We start from the raw sequence: 16,925 nt of genomic DNA, 5'->3' as shown, positions 1-16,925 counted from the left end.
GGCTGCGAACCGCAAGGTCAGCAGTTCGAAACTACCAGCTGTTCCGCAGGAGAAAGATGAGGCTTTCTGCTCCTGTAAAGATTTACAACCTCAGAAACCCTGTACAGGGTCTCTATGAGTCGGAACATAACAACAACACATAACAACAACAACAACATATGTGGATTGAGTGCTGGGTGATGTTTTTATATATGGTATTCTCATACATGAGATGGTTGCCTGATGTTGTTTCTCTGTCCAAAGAATACTCTTTAGTATATTTTTTTGTAAAGTTGGCCTGATCATTAAAATTCCTTTAATTTTTTGTTTATCAGGAAATGTCCTAATATCATCATATTTGATAAACAGCTTTGTCAGGTACATGATTTTTGATTGGCAATTTTTTTCTTTCAGAGTTTTATGCATATCATCCCATTGCCTTCTTGCCTGCATGGTGTCTGCTGAGAAATTTGAGCTTTGTTTTATTAGTTATCCTTTGCAATTGTTACAAAGGTAACTTTTCATTTTTTCCCAACCTGCTCTCAGGATTCTTTCCTTGTCTTTGGTTTTGGAAAGTTTGATCATGCTATATTTTGGTGATTTTCCTTTGAGATCTATCCTGTTTGGGGTTCATTCAGCTTCTTGTATGTTTATCTTTCGTGATTTTAGGGAATTTATCTTCCAAAAACTCTTCAAACAATTTTCTCTGTAAATTGTTCCTTTTTATGGTGTCCCATGTAACTCTTAGGCTTTTTTTGGATTTTTTCATTCTTTTTTTTTTTTTTTTTTCTGATTGTTCAGCTTCTTGTTGTTGTTAAATGCCTTTGAGTTGGTTTTGACCAATGTATAGGGTTTTAACCCTGTATAGGGTTTCCACATAGTGACTGGTGAGCTTGAATCACTGACCAGTTCAAACCAACTTTGCAGTCCATCACATTAACCCACAGTGCCACACCAGGACTCCAATTGTTCAGCTAGCATACTAATATTAAGAGATTTATTATCTTTGAGCTCACAAATTTGGACTTCCATTGTGTCAAAACAACTCTTTTGTCCTTGCATTATATCCTCTGTTTCTGAAATCTTAGTATTAATCTTCTGGATTTCTAATTGTAGATTTTGTATTGTTTCAAAAGTTGCATTTATTTAGTCTGTTTGTTCTTGTAGTGTTTTTTCTGAATTCTTCTAAAAAATTTTCTGTTATCCTTGCTCTTGGACTCTCACCAATTGTCTCATGTGGGTATTATTAGAAAATGGAAGTATGTACACTGTTCTGGTTTCCTGTTTGTTACCTCAGTTTATGGTGGGTTTGGCAGGTGTTGGCTGCTGTCTATCTTTGATCAGGTGGTATAGGAGTTAGTATTGGCTCTTGCCCAGTGGGTGGAGCTGCAGAGAGTATGGCTGTAGCTGGGCTGTATGGGCATGGCTACTGTCTCCTTTCCTGTTGCCTGTGTGAAGCTGCTTTGCTAGGCCTCATTCTGATGGTCCCACTGCATCTGGCTGGCTGTTCACGAGTCTGTCTCCCTCTCTCACCGTCCCTGCTCAGCTTCTCTTCTCAGCAAGCATTCAATTAACTTCTCGAACCTTTCCTCGGAAGTTCAGAGTTCCAGAATTTTCATCCATGTCTGTTTCATTTGGTCTCTTGTATCTTTATCGTAGAGGGTCCATGTACTGCATCTGCCTAGTCTGCCATTTTGCCAGAAGCATCTCAAATCTGTTCTTGAGATGGCCTCTAAATTCAGATGGGATAAGTTCAAGCTCATATTTTGGCTCTCATGAACCTGTTTTAATTTTCTTCAGCTTCAGCCTGAACTTGCATATGAGCAATAGATGGTCAGTGCCACACTTGACCCCTGTCCTTGTTTGGCTGATGATATTAAGCCATTCTTCCATCTTTTCCAACAGATGTAGTCAATTTTATTTCTGTGTATTCCATCTGGTGAGGTCCAGATGCACCGTCACCTTTTATGTTGTTTTAAAGAGGTACTTGAATAAGTTGTTGTTCTCTGGTCGCGTAGTGGTTACGAATTGGGCTGCGAACCGCAAGGTCAGCAGTTTAAAACTACCAGCTGTTCCATGGGAGAAAGATGAGGCTTTCTGCTCCCATAAAGACTTACAGCCTCGGAAACCCTGTACAGGGTCGCTATGAGTCAGAACTGACTCCATGGCACATAACCACCACCACCTCTGATTAAGTGCTGTTGAGTTGATTCTGATGCATAGAAACCCAGTTTAGGGTTTCCAAGGAGCAGCTAGTGGGTTTGAACTTCAGACCTTCTAGTGAGCAGTTCACTGCTTATCCTATAGCACCACATTAGGATTCCTGTATAAGTTGTTGTTGTTAAGTGCCGCCAACCCATAGCGACCCTGTTATAGGTTTTCCGAGGAGAGACTAGTGAGCTTGAATTGCCAACCTGTGGTTCAAACTGGCTTTATAGTCCAGGGCATTAACCCACAGCACCACATCAGGACTCTATATAAGTTGTAAGTCTTGCAAAATCTTACGGGCTCTCCAGCATAATTTTTATCACTAATGCCATATTTTCCAACTACCGATCCTTCCTCTTTGTTTCCAACCTTGTGATTTCAACCAGTAATTATCAGTGCATCTGATCGCACATTTGATCAATTTCAGAATGTAGAAGTTGGTATAATTCTTTAATTTCATCATCATTGGCTTTAATGGTTGGTTCATAACTTTAAATAACAGTGTTATTAACTGATCTTCCTTGCAGGCTTATGGATGTTATCCTATCACCAGATATTATACTTCAAGACAGATCTTGTAATGTTATTTTTAATGATGAATGTGATACCATTCCTCTTCAAATTGCCATTCCTGACATAGTAAACTATATGATTGCTTCAAAATGGCCTTTTAGCTCACTAGTGCCGAGGATAGTGATCTTTATGTAGTCCATTTCACTCATTACAACTTCGTTTTCCTAGATTCATACTTAGTACATTTCTTATTAAAAACTTTAATGGATTTTTGTGGTTTCTCCTCATTTTGAATTGTGTTGCATTAGTGAATGACAATCCTGAAAGTTTTACTCTATTTGAGTCATCATGGGCAATCTACTTTGAGAAGATATTTTGAATGCCTTCCAACCTGAATGTATCATCTTCTGGCACTATATCTAACAACATTGTGTTGCTATTCATAATAGTGCTGTAGGATAAGTTCAGGACTACAAGGTCAGTTTGAACCCCAAAATGGCAGTTGAAACTCACCAGCCACTCCTTGGAAACCCTATACTGGGTCACTATGAATTGGAGCCAACTCAGTGGTATTTAACAATAACAACAACATTCATAATAGTTTTGTCTCTGGCACTGTATTTAACAATGTTCTGCTGCTATTTATAAAGTTTACAGTGGCTAAACATTCAAAAGTAATCTGTCTCTCCCTCTTCCTGTCTATTATTGGTGGCCTTGCAGATATTTCAAATACTGGTGGCATATCTTCCAGCATCACAGCTGCACACAAGCCACCACAGTACAACAAACCAACAGATGAGTGGCAGAGTTAGAAATAAAGTTCTTGTTTCCATGAGAATTCACTGAAAAATGGAACCGACCTTGGTCTGATCTAAGTCTGCTCTTGGATCATTAGTGGGCCCAGCAATGGGAGCATAAAAATGTATACAAACTATTTTTATCTGGACAGCATACATTTCTTTTTAATTACATTACTATCATCTCCATTTAATTACCTATCATTTCTTAACCATCCTTCTCCTATGCAGTCCACTTTCCACAGTGCAACCAGAATTATGATTTGAATGCTATAAACCTTTCAATGACTTCCCATTGCACTGAAAATAAAATACATAGATAGGTCTTCAAAGTCCTGCAAACTCTAGTCCCTGCTTACCTCTCCAGCTTTGTTTTTATTTGTTCTACCTTTTGCTTACCACTGCTTCTTTCATATCGTGGGAAACCCAATTTCTCATTACTGTATCTTTACTCCCTGTTTCCTCTCCCTGGAATGCTCTTCTCTTGGCTAGCTCCACTTCATTCCCCCAATCTAAGCTGGAATGTTGGGCAAAAGTAATCTCCATTACTAAATGAAAGCTCTTTAGACAGCAGCAATTAAATCTTTCTGTTTGCTTAGAAGTGCCCAGACGAAGGAGGTGTCCAACAAATATTTGTTAAATTGATTCACAATAACATCAGTGGAAGGAAGAAATTTTTAGGTCACATATATTTAAACTGCTAAATTAAACAGAGCTCATTAGCAAGATGGATTTTTTTCTCTTAAGTTATGTCGACATCAGAAATGCCTCTCTTCTGAGCTATCATCTCTTTCTGTGTGCATCTAATATTGTTTGGGTTATCACCTCATTTATTATCTTTCTTTCTCCTTGTTGGCATCCATTGCTCCACTCATGACATTACACATTCCATAGTTTACTGTGTTTACGTCCTCATCTCCTACCATTCTACCACAAAATCTATTAAGGCCCGATTAGCCAGGCCCAGGGAACTCTTTTTAGTTCTCACTTTACTCCTCACCCCATCAGCAATTATCCAGCACTCCCTTCATTTTGAAACTCTCATCTCTTTTGGGCTCCAGAATTTTATTCTCCCTTAATTTTTTTCCTATTTTGATCATTTCTTCTTACTTTTCATTTTTTGAAATATTCTTGGCAACTCCTTAATTATAGTATTTTCAAGGTTCTGATCTCATTTTCTCTCACTCTAAATTCTCTCTGGGTGATGGCTTCAACTATTATTTGTTGCTGTTGTTACATGCCATTGAGTCGGTTCTGACTTGGTATAGGGTTTCTGAGAAGTGGCTGGTGGGTTTGAACTCCCAACCTTGTGGTTCACCATCCAGTGCTGATCCTACAGCACCACATCAGGATTCAACCTTAAAAATAGGTAATGGGATAAAGCACTGGACCACAAGTTTGGTTTGAACCACAATGCTGTGCTCTTGAGTCAATTCTGACTCAGAGAGACCCTATAGGACAGAATAGAACTGCTCTGTAAGGTTTCCAAGACTGTAAATCTTTATGAGAGTGGGTCACTAGGTCTTTTCTCCTAAGGAGCTGAGCCTTTAGTGGGTTTGAACTGCCAACATTTGAGAGCTTGTTTGTAGTTTAGAGGTTGTAGCAGGAGGGTGAAGCTATTTGTATACACTTGCCTGAAAGATGTTTCTCCCTATTGGGGCAGGAAGTCCTCTTCAATTGAGCATGTAGCTTCAGGAAGGACACATATGGAGTTGTGAAGGAGGGAGAAAACAACTACCTAACCAGTCAAATCAACCCAGTGACATGACAGATCACCCTCACCTCCACCATACACAGACACACACACAAATGAGCGCATGTAAACACTCACTCACCCACTTGTTCTGCCACACATCTATCTTGCAAATCTAAAATTCTGAAAAACAGCTTTCCATGTTTCTGTGACTAGACTCCCAAGCACATGGAATAAACACACACACAGACATTAACATTTATAGCTTCCAACCCAGTTGAATTTCAGCATTGTTAAACAATCCTTTTGCATGTCCCTGGTCATGATCACCATGGTGGTTGAACTGAACTTGAACCTTAACTCTCCACATCTGCCTCCTTAATGCTATTTCTGTTGAGCAACTCTCAGCAGATGACTTCAACTCCCACTTAAATGGGAAAATAAATAAATTTAAACTCTCATCTACTCTCTCTTCACTCCCTAATTTATATGTATCCTAACTCATAGTCCTCTTTCTCCTGTTAGTGAGGAAAAAGGTTAGTCCTTTTTTACCAAAGTTAATTTCCAAATTCAGAAGTGGGTGGGGCATGAGGCAGATTATTGCTGATGTCAGATGGATAGTGTCTAGAAGCAGAGAATACCAGAAGAATGACACTTAGTTATGTTTCATTGACTAGGCAAAGAATTCTAACACACTTAATTGTGCTCATGTGGAACTTGTGCATAGACTAAGAAAATATTAAAGTTGTCAAGGATTTCATTTTACATGGATCTGCAACCAACACACATGGAAACAGCAGTCAATAAAGCAAGCAATGTATTGCAATGGGCAAATCTACTGCAAAAGACCTCTTTAAAGTATTAAAGAGTACTAAGGTGCTGAGAACTAAGGTGCATCTGACCCAAGCCTTGATGTTTTCAATCAACCTACATGCATGTGAAAGTGGAACAATGAGTAAGTAAGACCAAAGAAAAAGTGATGGCTTAAAATTGTAGAGTCCCAGGTCCCCAGAAGAAAAGAAAAGAAGAGTCCCTCCAGCATGTCCATTATATTGGGAGCAGGCCACACCCCCAAAGAAGAATCTCTTTAATTGACTGGCTGCTCATAGGCACTCATCAGAGTTAACCATAACTGTATTAGGTTTCATTACCGTGGGAATAAGCACATCCCAACTGCTAAACTTCTAGAAATCTTGGCCTACTCAAGTTGACACAAAGCCCTAACTACTACAATATGGAAAGGAAAGAGACCTCGGATGAACAAAGCATTGCTTAAGAAGAACAACAGAGTTGGAGGTCTCTCATCTCTGATCTCAAATTTTACTACATAGCCACAGTGGTCAACACAGCCTGGTACTGGTACAATGAAAGATACATAGATCAATGGAACAGAATTGAGAACCCAGAAACAAGTCTATCCACATACAGTCAGCTGATCTTTGACAAAGGGCCAAAACATATTAAATGGGGAAAAGATATTCTCTTTAACAAATGCTTTAGCAAAACTGGAAATGGATTCACAGATGAATGAAACAAGACCCATATCTCACACCATATACAAAAACAAACTCAGTGTAGATTGTTGTTCTTGTTTTTTAAGTGCCATTGAGTTGGTTCTGACTCATAGTGACCCTGTATAGGGTTCCCATGGAGCATCTGGTGGATTTGAACTGCTCATCTTGTGGTTAGAAATCCAGTACTGATCCTACAGTGCCACATAGGAGTCCCAATGTGGATTAAAGACCTATATGTAAAACCTGGAACTATAAAGATCAATTATAAAACAATAGGGACAAACTTAGGGCTGTAATACATGTCATAAATACACTATCAAACATTACTAAAAACAAACAGTAGAAGACAAAATAGAGGACTGGGGCTTTCTAAAAATCCGGCACCTATGTGCATCAAAAGGTTTCACCACAAGAGTAAAAGGAGCCCACAGACTGGAAAAAAATTTTTGGCAACAATAAATCAGACAAAGACTAATCTCTAAAATGTATAGGAAACTACAACACCTCTACAGGAAAAAGACAAACAATCCAATTAAAAAATGGACACAAGACATGAGCAGACACTTCACAAAGGAAGACATTCAGGCAGCCAACAAACATATGAAGCAATGTTCGCAATCATTAGCCATTGTTGTTTTAAGTGCTGTCAAGTTGGTTCCAACCCATAGCTGCTGTCAAGTTGGTTCCAACCCATAGCAACCCTGTTTAGAGTTTCTGAGGAGTAGCCGCTCAGCTTGAAATGCCGACCTTGCGGTTCAAACCAACTTTGCAGTCCAATGCATTATTAACCCACAGCGACACACCAGGACTCCATCAGAGAGACACAAATCAAAACAACAATGTGATTATCATCTCACTCCTGCATTAATAGCAATGTTAAAAAAAAAAAAAATGCTGGTGGGGTGTGGAGAGACTGAGACCCTCCTACATTGCTGGTGGGGCTATAAAATGGTTTAACCATGTGGAAAATGGTATGGCACTTCCTCAGAAAGTTGGAAATAGAAATACCTTATGAATGAGCAATTCCTCCACTTGGTATAGATCCACAAGGAACGCATGCCAACTGGAGGCTAGAGCTGAAAGTAAAGTAGCTAGCTGGTGTGAGTTGGGGGAGGCATGCAAGAATGCCCAAAATTGTAGATAGCACCCATTTGACATAGCTTGGATGGATAGTTGACCAGAACTCAATCAGATGAAGACAAAGAAGTTTGATACAGGGAGCGAGCGTAAATTACTACAATCTGATGAACTGGACCTTTGCTTATGGATGTAGTTGCTCAAAATTCCAACCAAAGAGAAGGACTCTTCATATCAAGGATCAAGCTTGCCTCCTCAGTACATTGGGTTGATAGGGATGGGCAACTTAGATATTGGCTATCAAAAAAGGGGGCTATAAAAACATGAAGTGTCTTTACAGGCTTTTATGAATATGCTTAGTTTCAGAATGAGAGGGATAAGGTAGAATCCCCACTGAATAGTTTTCCTCTTTTCCAGATGAGTCTAATGAAAGGGGATGGGGAAGGATAGGGATAGGATTTTATGATTCAACTGTGTATAATTGTTATCAGGACTAATTGTGATTGTCACAACTGTAAATGTAGAAGATATGTAACTAAAAGCAGGGAGTAGTTAATCTTCCATTACAGGATCAGAGGACCCTAGGACCAGCAAGAGGGAGGAGCATGTGTGGAGCATAGGATCCTAACCAGAAAAGTGGTGACAGCAGAAACAGTGGCAGAGGTGATGGCAAAAGAAAGACAGAGTGGCTGAGGACTCTAGGGCCATGGACTGAGAAAGGTTGTGTGCCTGTAGGCAGGAGACCGGCTTGCAAAGTGTGCCCTTTGGACATTTAAATGAGTATGTATTTTCTGTTTTGTATGTGTACAGCAAAAAAGAAAAAGAAAAAAGGAAGTAAATACTGTTAACTGATGATACATGGAGGGGATTGTAATCATTACAATGAAACAAAATATAATTTATTGAATGTAAATCTGACCTGTAAACTTTCACTCAATCCACAATAAAAACTTAAAAAAAAGAAAAAAGACAAGATGTATGTGCCAGGACATGAGTAGATATAAATGTACCGATGTTCATCGCAGCACTATTCACAAAAGCCAAAAGAATAAGACAACCTAAAGGCCCATCAACGGAAGAGTGGTACATTCACACAATGGACTACTGTGTAACATTGGAGAATTAACAATGAATCTGCAAAACACCTTATAACATGGATGAACCTAGAGAACACTGGTGGTGGTGGTCATGTGCCATGGAATTGGTTCCGACTCATAGTGACCCTGTATAGGGTTTCTGAGGCTGTAAATCTTTACTGGAGCAGAAAGCCTCATCTTTCTCTGGCAGAACAGCTGGTAGTTTCAAACTGCTGACCTTGAGATTAGCAGCCCAATTTGTAACCACTATGCTACCAGAGCTCCTTTAGAGGGCATTATGCTGAGTGAAATTAGTCAATCAAAAAAAAAGAGACAAATATCATATGAGACCACTATTGCAAAAACTCAAGGAAAGGTTTTTATACTAAAAAACATTACATGATCATTACCTGGGATGGAAGGGAAGGGAGAGTAATTTACTGGCTAGAAGGTAGACACATGTTAACTCAGCTAACTGGGAGGGCATTATACAAGAAGAGAGAGGTTGGCAGAAGAATGCTGAAGACACAGGGAGGTATACAAGGGCTAAAAGGGAAAGAGGTGAATAGTGATATATATACAATCTTGAACAACAATATTCTATGGGAAAGTACATGGACAGAGACACAGGCTGAATGGATATGGGAAGAAGAGTGTATATATCCCACAAATGTATTAGTTTGAAAGAGGATGTTGGTACATGGGAATTTACCTTTCCTGCAAACATAATTCTGAATGTAGTGCAACATACAATGAGCAAAACAATGAAAACTTCTTAGATAATATCAAACATCTGAAGACAATGAATTCTGGGCCTGGGGGCTCAGGACCACAGTCTCAGAGGACATCATGGTCAACTGGCATAACATAGTCCACAATGACAGTGTTCTACAGCCTATTTTGATGAGTAGGGTCTGGGATCTCAAAAGCTCATGAGCAGCCATCTGTGGTGCAGCTATCTGTCTCTCCATGTGCAGAAGAAAGAAAACTGATGATAATTAAAGAGGCTTGGAATCAATTAGTTCAATGGACTAATGGAACACCTGGACATCACTCTCCACGACTCTGAGACCAAAAGACCTAGAGGGTATCTAGATACCATTACCAACTGTTCTAAAAGGGATCACATTAGAAAGTTCCAGATAGAACAGTGAAATACGTGGAACAGAACCCAAAATTAATTTTTAAAAAAGACTGGACATACTGGTCAAAAAGAGACTGGAGGAACCTGAAAGTATGGCCCTTGACCACCCTTCAGGTCTGGAAATGAACTCACCCTCGTGGCCCAACTTTCAGGCAAACAATAGATAAGTATATCAGGGAAACAACAACACTAGTAAGGTATGTTCACTATAAATGTTGGACCAGTCAATCATTCAAACTCAAGAGGACAACAATTATTTAAGGACAAAAAAGAAGGGATGGGAAGGAAGGTGGAATGGAAATAGGGACCACAGGGAGGAAGTAGGATAACTGTTGTTGCATGGAGGGGTTACAATCATTGAGATGAAACAAAGTGTATGAGTTTCTGAATGTAAAACTGGTGATCTTGTCTGTAAACATTCATTCAATTCTCAATAAGTAAAAACAAAAATACAAAATCGTTGTTATGTGCTGTTCAGTCATTTCTGACTCATGGTGAACCTGTGTGACAGAATAGAACTGCCCTATAGAGTTTTCTAGGCTGTAAACTTTATGTCCTGATGTTGTGCCATAGGAAAAGCACTCAACATTAAGGTTGGTTTGAACTGCAAGGTTAGTGGTTCAAGCTCAGCAGCTGCTCCTTGGAAACCCTATCTATGGTTGCTATGAGTTGGAACTGATTGAACAGCACACAACAACAATCTTTATGAGGGCAGATTGTCATGTCTTTCTCCCACAGACCCACTGGGTAGATTCAAACCATCAACCTCTCCAAGAGAATTGCTATTGACATTGGAGTTTGTTTCTTTTTAGTATTTTATCTGTGTGTACAAATTTTAACATGGTTAGGCTTATACTGTGTGTTCATTTTTTTCTTTTATATTTTATTGATTTATTTTTCACATAATTATACAAGGCATCTTCAAAAACATTTCTGAATATAATAATTCACCATTATAGAGACCATGTTATTAGAGAAAATAAAATTATTAAAATGGACTAAGAGTTCAGACTGTCCTATATTAAGCATATCGTAGCAACACAGACGATGCTGCTGTAGTAAACTGACCTTCAAGTTTCAAATGAAAATACTGTATAAGCTCTTTTTATTAATGAGAAAATAAATATGCATTTCCCTTCCTTTTCTCTTTTCCTTCCTTTTCTTTTTAACTGCTTTCTCCATCACCCAAGTTAGCATGTGTGTACACGCTATCCAGTGAATAATTCTCCCTTCCCTTCCTCCTTAAAAGCAGTACTTTTTGTCTTTGTTCCACTGACATATTCCTAATTCCTAGAAGCCTACCTAGCACATAGTTGATGCTTTATAAACGCTGACTAAAAGAATAATGAATGATAGAGAAGAATAACATTAGTATTTAATGGTTACTGTGTTTATGGGTTTAATTTTATTTTGAGTCTTCCATAATCCATAAACTCTTAGTGATATTATTATGTAATTTATTTCATTAAATGTTTTTTCTCACTTTAAAAGTCTCAATGTGTGACTCTATTTTCAGGGAAAACAATGTAAATTAACTCACTGTAAATTTTCATGACAGAATAAACGCTTAAAGGATGAACAGGTTTGGCACATACAGAACCTACTAAAGGAACTCAGTGAAGATAAGTCAACAGGAGCATCAATTATAACACGAGAGAATGTTGAAGAAGCAATGAAGGAAAAATGGAAGTTTGAAAGAGACCAGGAAAAAAATTTGAAAGGTAATTTAAGAAAATTAACATGAACTATATCAAGTTATTTATTGAATATATTAATGCTTTTTTCTTCCAATATGTTCCAAATAATATGAACACATTTAACATGCCATCGTTGTCATCAAAACCACAAACACGTGTAGGCAAAAGGACAGGAGAGGGAAATCATGACGTGGGCAGAGATACTGAAACCAAGTGAGGAGGAAGAACAAGGGCAGCAATCAGAAACAAAGACAGATGAAAACCATCTGACTCTTAACACCAGACCAGTATTCTGTTGAACACCATGTTGAGCTTACCCTCACATTGGGGATTTGTTTTCTTTTGGAAAATAATCTTGTCTGACAGCCTTAGCTTCAGTTTAGTTTTGAGAATGATAAAGTAAATAGAACCAAGACACCTTTTCTCCCAATGTCTTTAAAGAAACTAAGTCCTCCATTTAGACAGGAAAAAGAGGTATTAGAGTCAACAAAAGAAATATTTGGAAGATACTGTGTGCTTTTTTATTTCTATTCTTTCATCCTAAACTTGCTGCCAATATTTCTCAAACCACTTTTGCTAGACCTCTACCCAACCCATCCTCTGTTAGGAAGCTGGAAAACAAAACAGGAGGAAGAGAGTAGAGCATTATCAGGACGCAGTACCAGAAGTTGGAAAGCAAAACAAGGGACCACATTTTCCTGAATTTCTCCAGATGTTTCCAAGTGACCATGTAGCTGAGAACTTTGCACACAGCAGCTACTCTACTCACTTGATAATTATTGTTTTGAATGAACATTTCTAAGACCAAACACCAACTGGCAAACTTCATGTACAGAGCTTTCCAAAACTATTTCTGTAAGCCTCCTCCTATCCAGGTTTCTTTATTGACAATAGTGATGCTGTGAGGTAGGAGAAGCTATGTTTTGTGGTACTCCTCTGTGGAACAGTTCCATTTGTGTTTGGAAGAAGTATTTTAATAAATCCCTTATGGTGGAAGTGAGACCCTAAAGGATGCTCAGGCATGTTCTCCAAGGGGGAATGACTCTGTTAGTTCAGGTGTACCTCCTAGTAGTTGGGGCTGAGCCCTGGGGCACATGCGTTACGCAAGTATAGACCCAAGCTGGATAGCTCAGCACAGTTGAGGAGGCCTGGGCATGAGTGCTGATGGCCCAAGGAAGAGAGGGAAAATTATAGAACATATGTGTCTGAAACCATTTGCTATGCATTATACCAGTAGTCCCCATTTTATCAGACAGCCGTGGTAGCTTTACCTGGTATCTGTCCCCATGCAAATTCTCAGACCTCACCCAGACCTACTGGATCTTGCATTTTGACAAGAGTCCAGGGAAATCCTGTGTCCACAAACATTCCAGGAGTGTTGATGTAATCCCTTCCAAGCTTCAGTCAGGATTTTCTTTCTCAGTTGCAAAGGTGAAGATCCAACTCAAATCAACCTAAGCATAACAAAGATGTTCATGTTTTCATATAAGCAAACTACAGAAAGTGCAAGATGCTTCTGGCCTGGACTCACAGCCTCAAACGCTGTCAGATGTCAGCAGCTTTTTGTTTTTTAAATGTTTATTTATCTCTGTCTCTCTTCCTTGTTCAAGTTGGCTCCTTTTCCTCAGGCTATTGTCCCCTTGAGGCTGGAACTCTGACTACAGATAGCTCTGATCTTGCATCCTGTATCCTCAAAACTGAGACCAATGAGGCAAGCTTTCCCCCAGTTTCAATGAAAATATATCTGAGAAAGGATATCTTAGGTTACATGCCTATTCCTGAACCAATCAATCCCTACAGCCAGGACAGGAGGCCACTGCACTTGTTTGATAAGGGGCAGGAGAAGTTTGTTACTAGGAAGAACTCTGGGCAAATAGGGCAATAATCATTACATCCATCTCTTAGGAAATCTTCAGTGAACTCAACACCTTCCCTATCCTTACAGCAAAGGCTGAAAGTGGCCCAGGGCTGAAGCAGCTGCCATCTCTTTAAAGAAGAGAATGGCAGTGCATCTAGGTGACAAGCATATTGATAACTATTTAAATTACAATAACAAGTGTATTTATTAAGGGCTGAAAAAATAATATATTCTATCATTTACATCTTTGGGAAAAAATGTATTAAGAGGAAAGCTGGGCATGAGTCATGGTCAAAGGAAGAGAGGGACCTCTGGACTAAAGACCAAACTTCGGACCTCTCTGGAATGCTTCAATCATTCAACAAATACTGAGGACCAACTAATTGCCAAGCATGGTGTTAAGCCCTGGATTTAGAAGGATGAATAAGACATGTTCCTGACCTCATGAAGCGCTCATATAAGAGCGTGGTGGTGAGCCAAACAACCACTAAGCTAACTATACTCAGTTATCTGTAATGCTTGTTTTTCCAAAATATGCAGCATCATGCTACTCAGGCCTAAAGATTTAGCAGAATAGCACATCTATCAAGTGCACCAGCGCAAATAGAAAGTTTATATGGATGAGACAACTCCATATTTGTACATATTTTCCTGAGGAACTTATTTCTCAGGAAATAAGTCTCAGTAACAGGTTATAGAGGGTGTGAGGAATGGGCAGAGAGGGAAGACATTTTATTATGACTATCATTTCACACAAAGACAATAGAAACAGATTAACTTTAGATGATTTAATCAAATGACATGCTTATAAAAAATGTTGCCAAGAATCTGGGAAGGATATAAGTTGAAATCAGTTTTTGCCCACAGGTATAATGACTAGGAAAACAATGCTTTACTAATAAAGAATATTGTGATATAATGTTGTTTGTTGTTACTGTTAGGTGCCATCAAGTTAGTTCTGACTCAGTGACCCTATGTGACAGAAATAGGACCATTATTCACCATCACAGAATAATTTAAACTTGTGGGTTGCTGGACATATAAATAAATAAATTATCTCTGTCTCTTGATCACAATCTAAAACTACACCTCTTTTGGAATTGGACAAGTTAAATTTCTATCTGGATTCTGAATCGGAATATCAAAAGTTTATGTAGTTTAGATTTTACTAAACTTGAAGGTATAATATAATACTTATGAGATAATAGGATTTTCATATCAGACTTGGACTTAATAAAAGTCAGACTGCTTCATAAAATTGCTGCAAGGACAATATTAATGACAGGGTGTTTTCATTTTCTTTCAACAGATATGCGCATGCAAATAAGTAACGCTGAGAAACTGTTTCTTGAGAAACTCAGTGAGAAGGAATATTGGGAAGAATATAAGAAAGTAGGGAATGAACAGCATGCTAAACACATTGTATCCTTAGAGAATGACATCAAGACAGTTAAAGACAATGCAAGGAAAATGTCAGGTCAGTTGCAACAAAGCTAGCTTAAGTTTAATAAGTAGTGTTTAGAGGATAGATATTTAGTGGAAGAAAAAAATGGGTACTCCCTGAATCATTTATTACTCTCTTCTGTCAGCACAAGCAACTGTGAGCCTAGAAGTAAAGGTGGAGGGAAAGTAGAGAAAGATGGGCCAGCTATGAGAAGGGGAACTAAAGTGGGTACGGAGCCAATGGGCTTCCAGAAAGAAGCTTCACTCAGTGGTATTGTCTGCACACTCCCATCCTTGGGTCTGGTGCAGTTCCACCAGAAAGGAGACTCCTGGGAGGTGGGCAATGGTTGCGTTGTGGTAGAATTTTAGCCTTCCATGTGGGGGCTCTGGTAGCGTAGTGGTTATGAATAGGGCTGCTAACCTCAAGGTCAGCAGTTTGAAACTACCAGTCATTCCATGGGAGAAAGGTGAGGTTTTCTGCTCCCATAAAGATTTACAGCCTTGGAAACCCTGTGCAGGGTCACTATGAGTTGGAACCGACTCCACGGTACTTAACAACAATAAAGATATGGAAGACCTAGGTTCAATTCCTGGCCATTGTACCTTAAATGCATCCACCACTTGTCTGTTAGTGGAGGCTTGTGTGCTGCTACGATGCTGACCAGGTTTCAGTGGAGTTCCCAGTCTAAGATATATTAGGAAGAAGGGTCTGGCAATTTACATCCAAAAATCAATGGAAACCCTATAGATCACTATGGCCGGATCTCAGGGAATCCAAGAATCAGGCACAGGCTCGATGGTAGCTAACAACACGAGGTTCCTGGTACTGGATTAAATTAGACACAGAATTCACCTGAGGCAAGCTAAGGCAACTCAGTCAGACTGAAAAACAAGAATCATATGAGAATTGTCCAAGTTAATCCAAGACAACAAAAATGGAGAATAAATATGAGATGGGAAGAGGAGAGAGTATGGAGCATGATAGCTTACCAGGGACAAAACTGGCTATATATGCTGTCTCTGTCCTATAACGCAAAGTCATGTGTCTGTTACTGACGTGAACATGGTGGTTATGTGCCGGGAAGTTGGTTCCAACTCATAGTAACCCCATACAGGGTTTCCGAGGCTGTAATCTTTATGGGTGCAGAAAGCCTCATCTTTCTCCCACAGAACAGCTGGTAGTTTCAAACTGCTGACCATGAGATTAGCAGCCTGATTCGTAGCCACTACGCTATAAGAGCTCCTTGAAGTGCACCTAGTGGCTTTTAAGCCGTAACATATATTTAAAAGAACACCAGTGACCCAGAGACAGGAAGTCATGGAACAGAACAAATGGGGGAAATCTGGTCAAGAAGATGCTGCAGGTACGTGATAATCCAGGAACCTGGCTGCCTGAGCCCTGTTGGGATGCTTTTGGACCAAATTTTATGCTAAGCTTGCCTTGTTGGTCTCAGTTTTGAGGATATAGGATGTAAGATCAGAGCTATCTGTAGTCAGGTCAGAGGCTCTGCACCTCAAAGAGAGAGTGAATTTGGCTCTATATTAGTCTGGTTTTGAGTTTCAGTATCTCAGAAGGTAGTAAGTGAACATGGCACCCTCCCCCACTATCTGTTCTCCTGCCACTCAGAACGTCTCTCTCCCTATCAGAAGCTACTATTACCAGTGTGGGTTGCCTGGAATATCCTATGCATATATACCATAAATAGCATGCTACACATTGGTTTTTCACTTGCCATTTCATGTAACAATATGGACATCTTTGTAGATCAGTATATACAAGGGTAAGTCCAGAAGTATTGTTACAAAAATATAGAAACTGGGCAACTTAGACAATAGCTACCACTGGACCAATAAACAACATTCTTATCAATGGAGAAAAGATTTTAATTGTCAAGGACTTCATTCTTCTTGGATCAACTATCAACA

The 16,925-nt window shown here is 39.2% G+C and overlaps 1 protein-coding gene across 1 annotated transcript in view; it reads left to right on the top strand.

The window, feature by feature from the left end:
* Positions 1–16,925, top strand: part of CCDC83 (coiled-coil domain containing 83) — an 89,093-nt gene that overhangs the window by 11,889 nt on the left and 60,279 nt on the right. Inside the window, exons 3-4 of the mRNA XM_006865011.1 lie at positions 11,560–11,722; positions 14,866–15,033. Coding sequence (XP_006865073.1) covers positions 11,560–11,722; positions 14,866–15,033 — 331 coding nt within the window. The remainder of the gene's footprint in view (positions 1–11,559; positions 11,723–14,865; positions 15,034–16,925) is intronic.

The sequence above is a fragment of the Chrysochloris asiatica genome, unplaced genomic scaffold (assembly GCF_000296735.1).
Source record: "Chrysochloris asiatica unplaced genomic scaffold, ChrAsi1.0 scaffold00074, whole genome shotgun sequence".
Classification (NCBI taxonomy): Eukaryota; Metazoa; Chordata; class Mammalia; order Afrosoricida; family Chrysochloridae; genus Chrysochloris; species Chrysochloris asiatica.
This window is presented reverse-complemented; position numbering and strand designations above follow the sequence as displayed.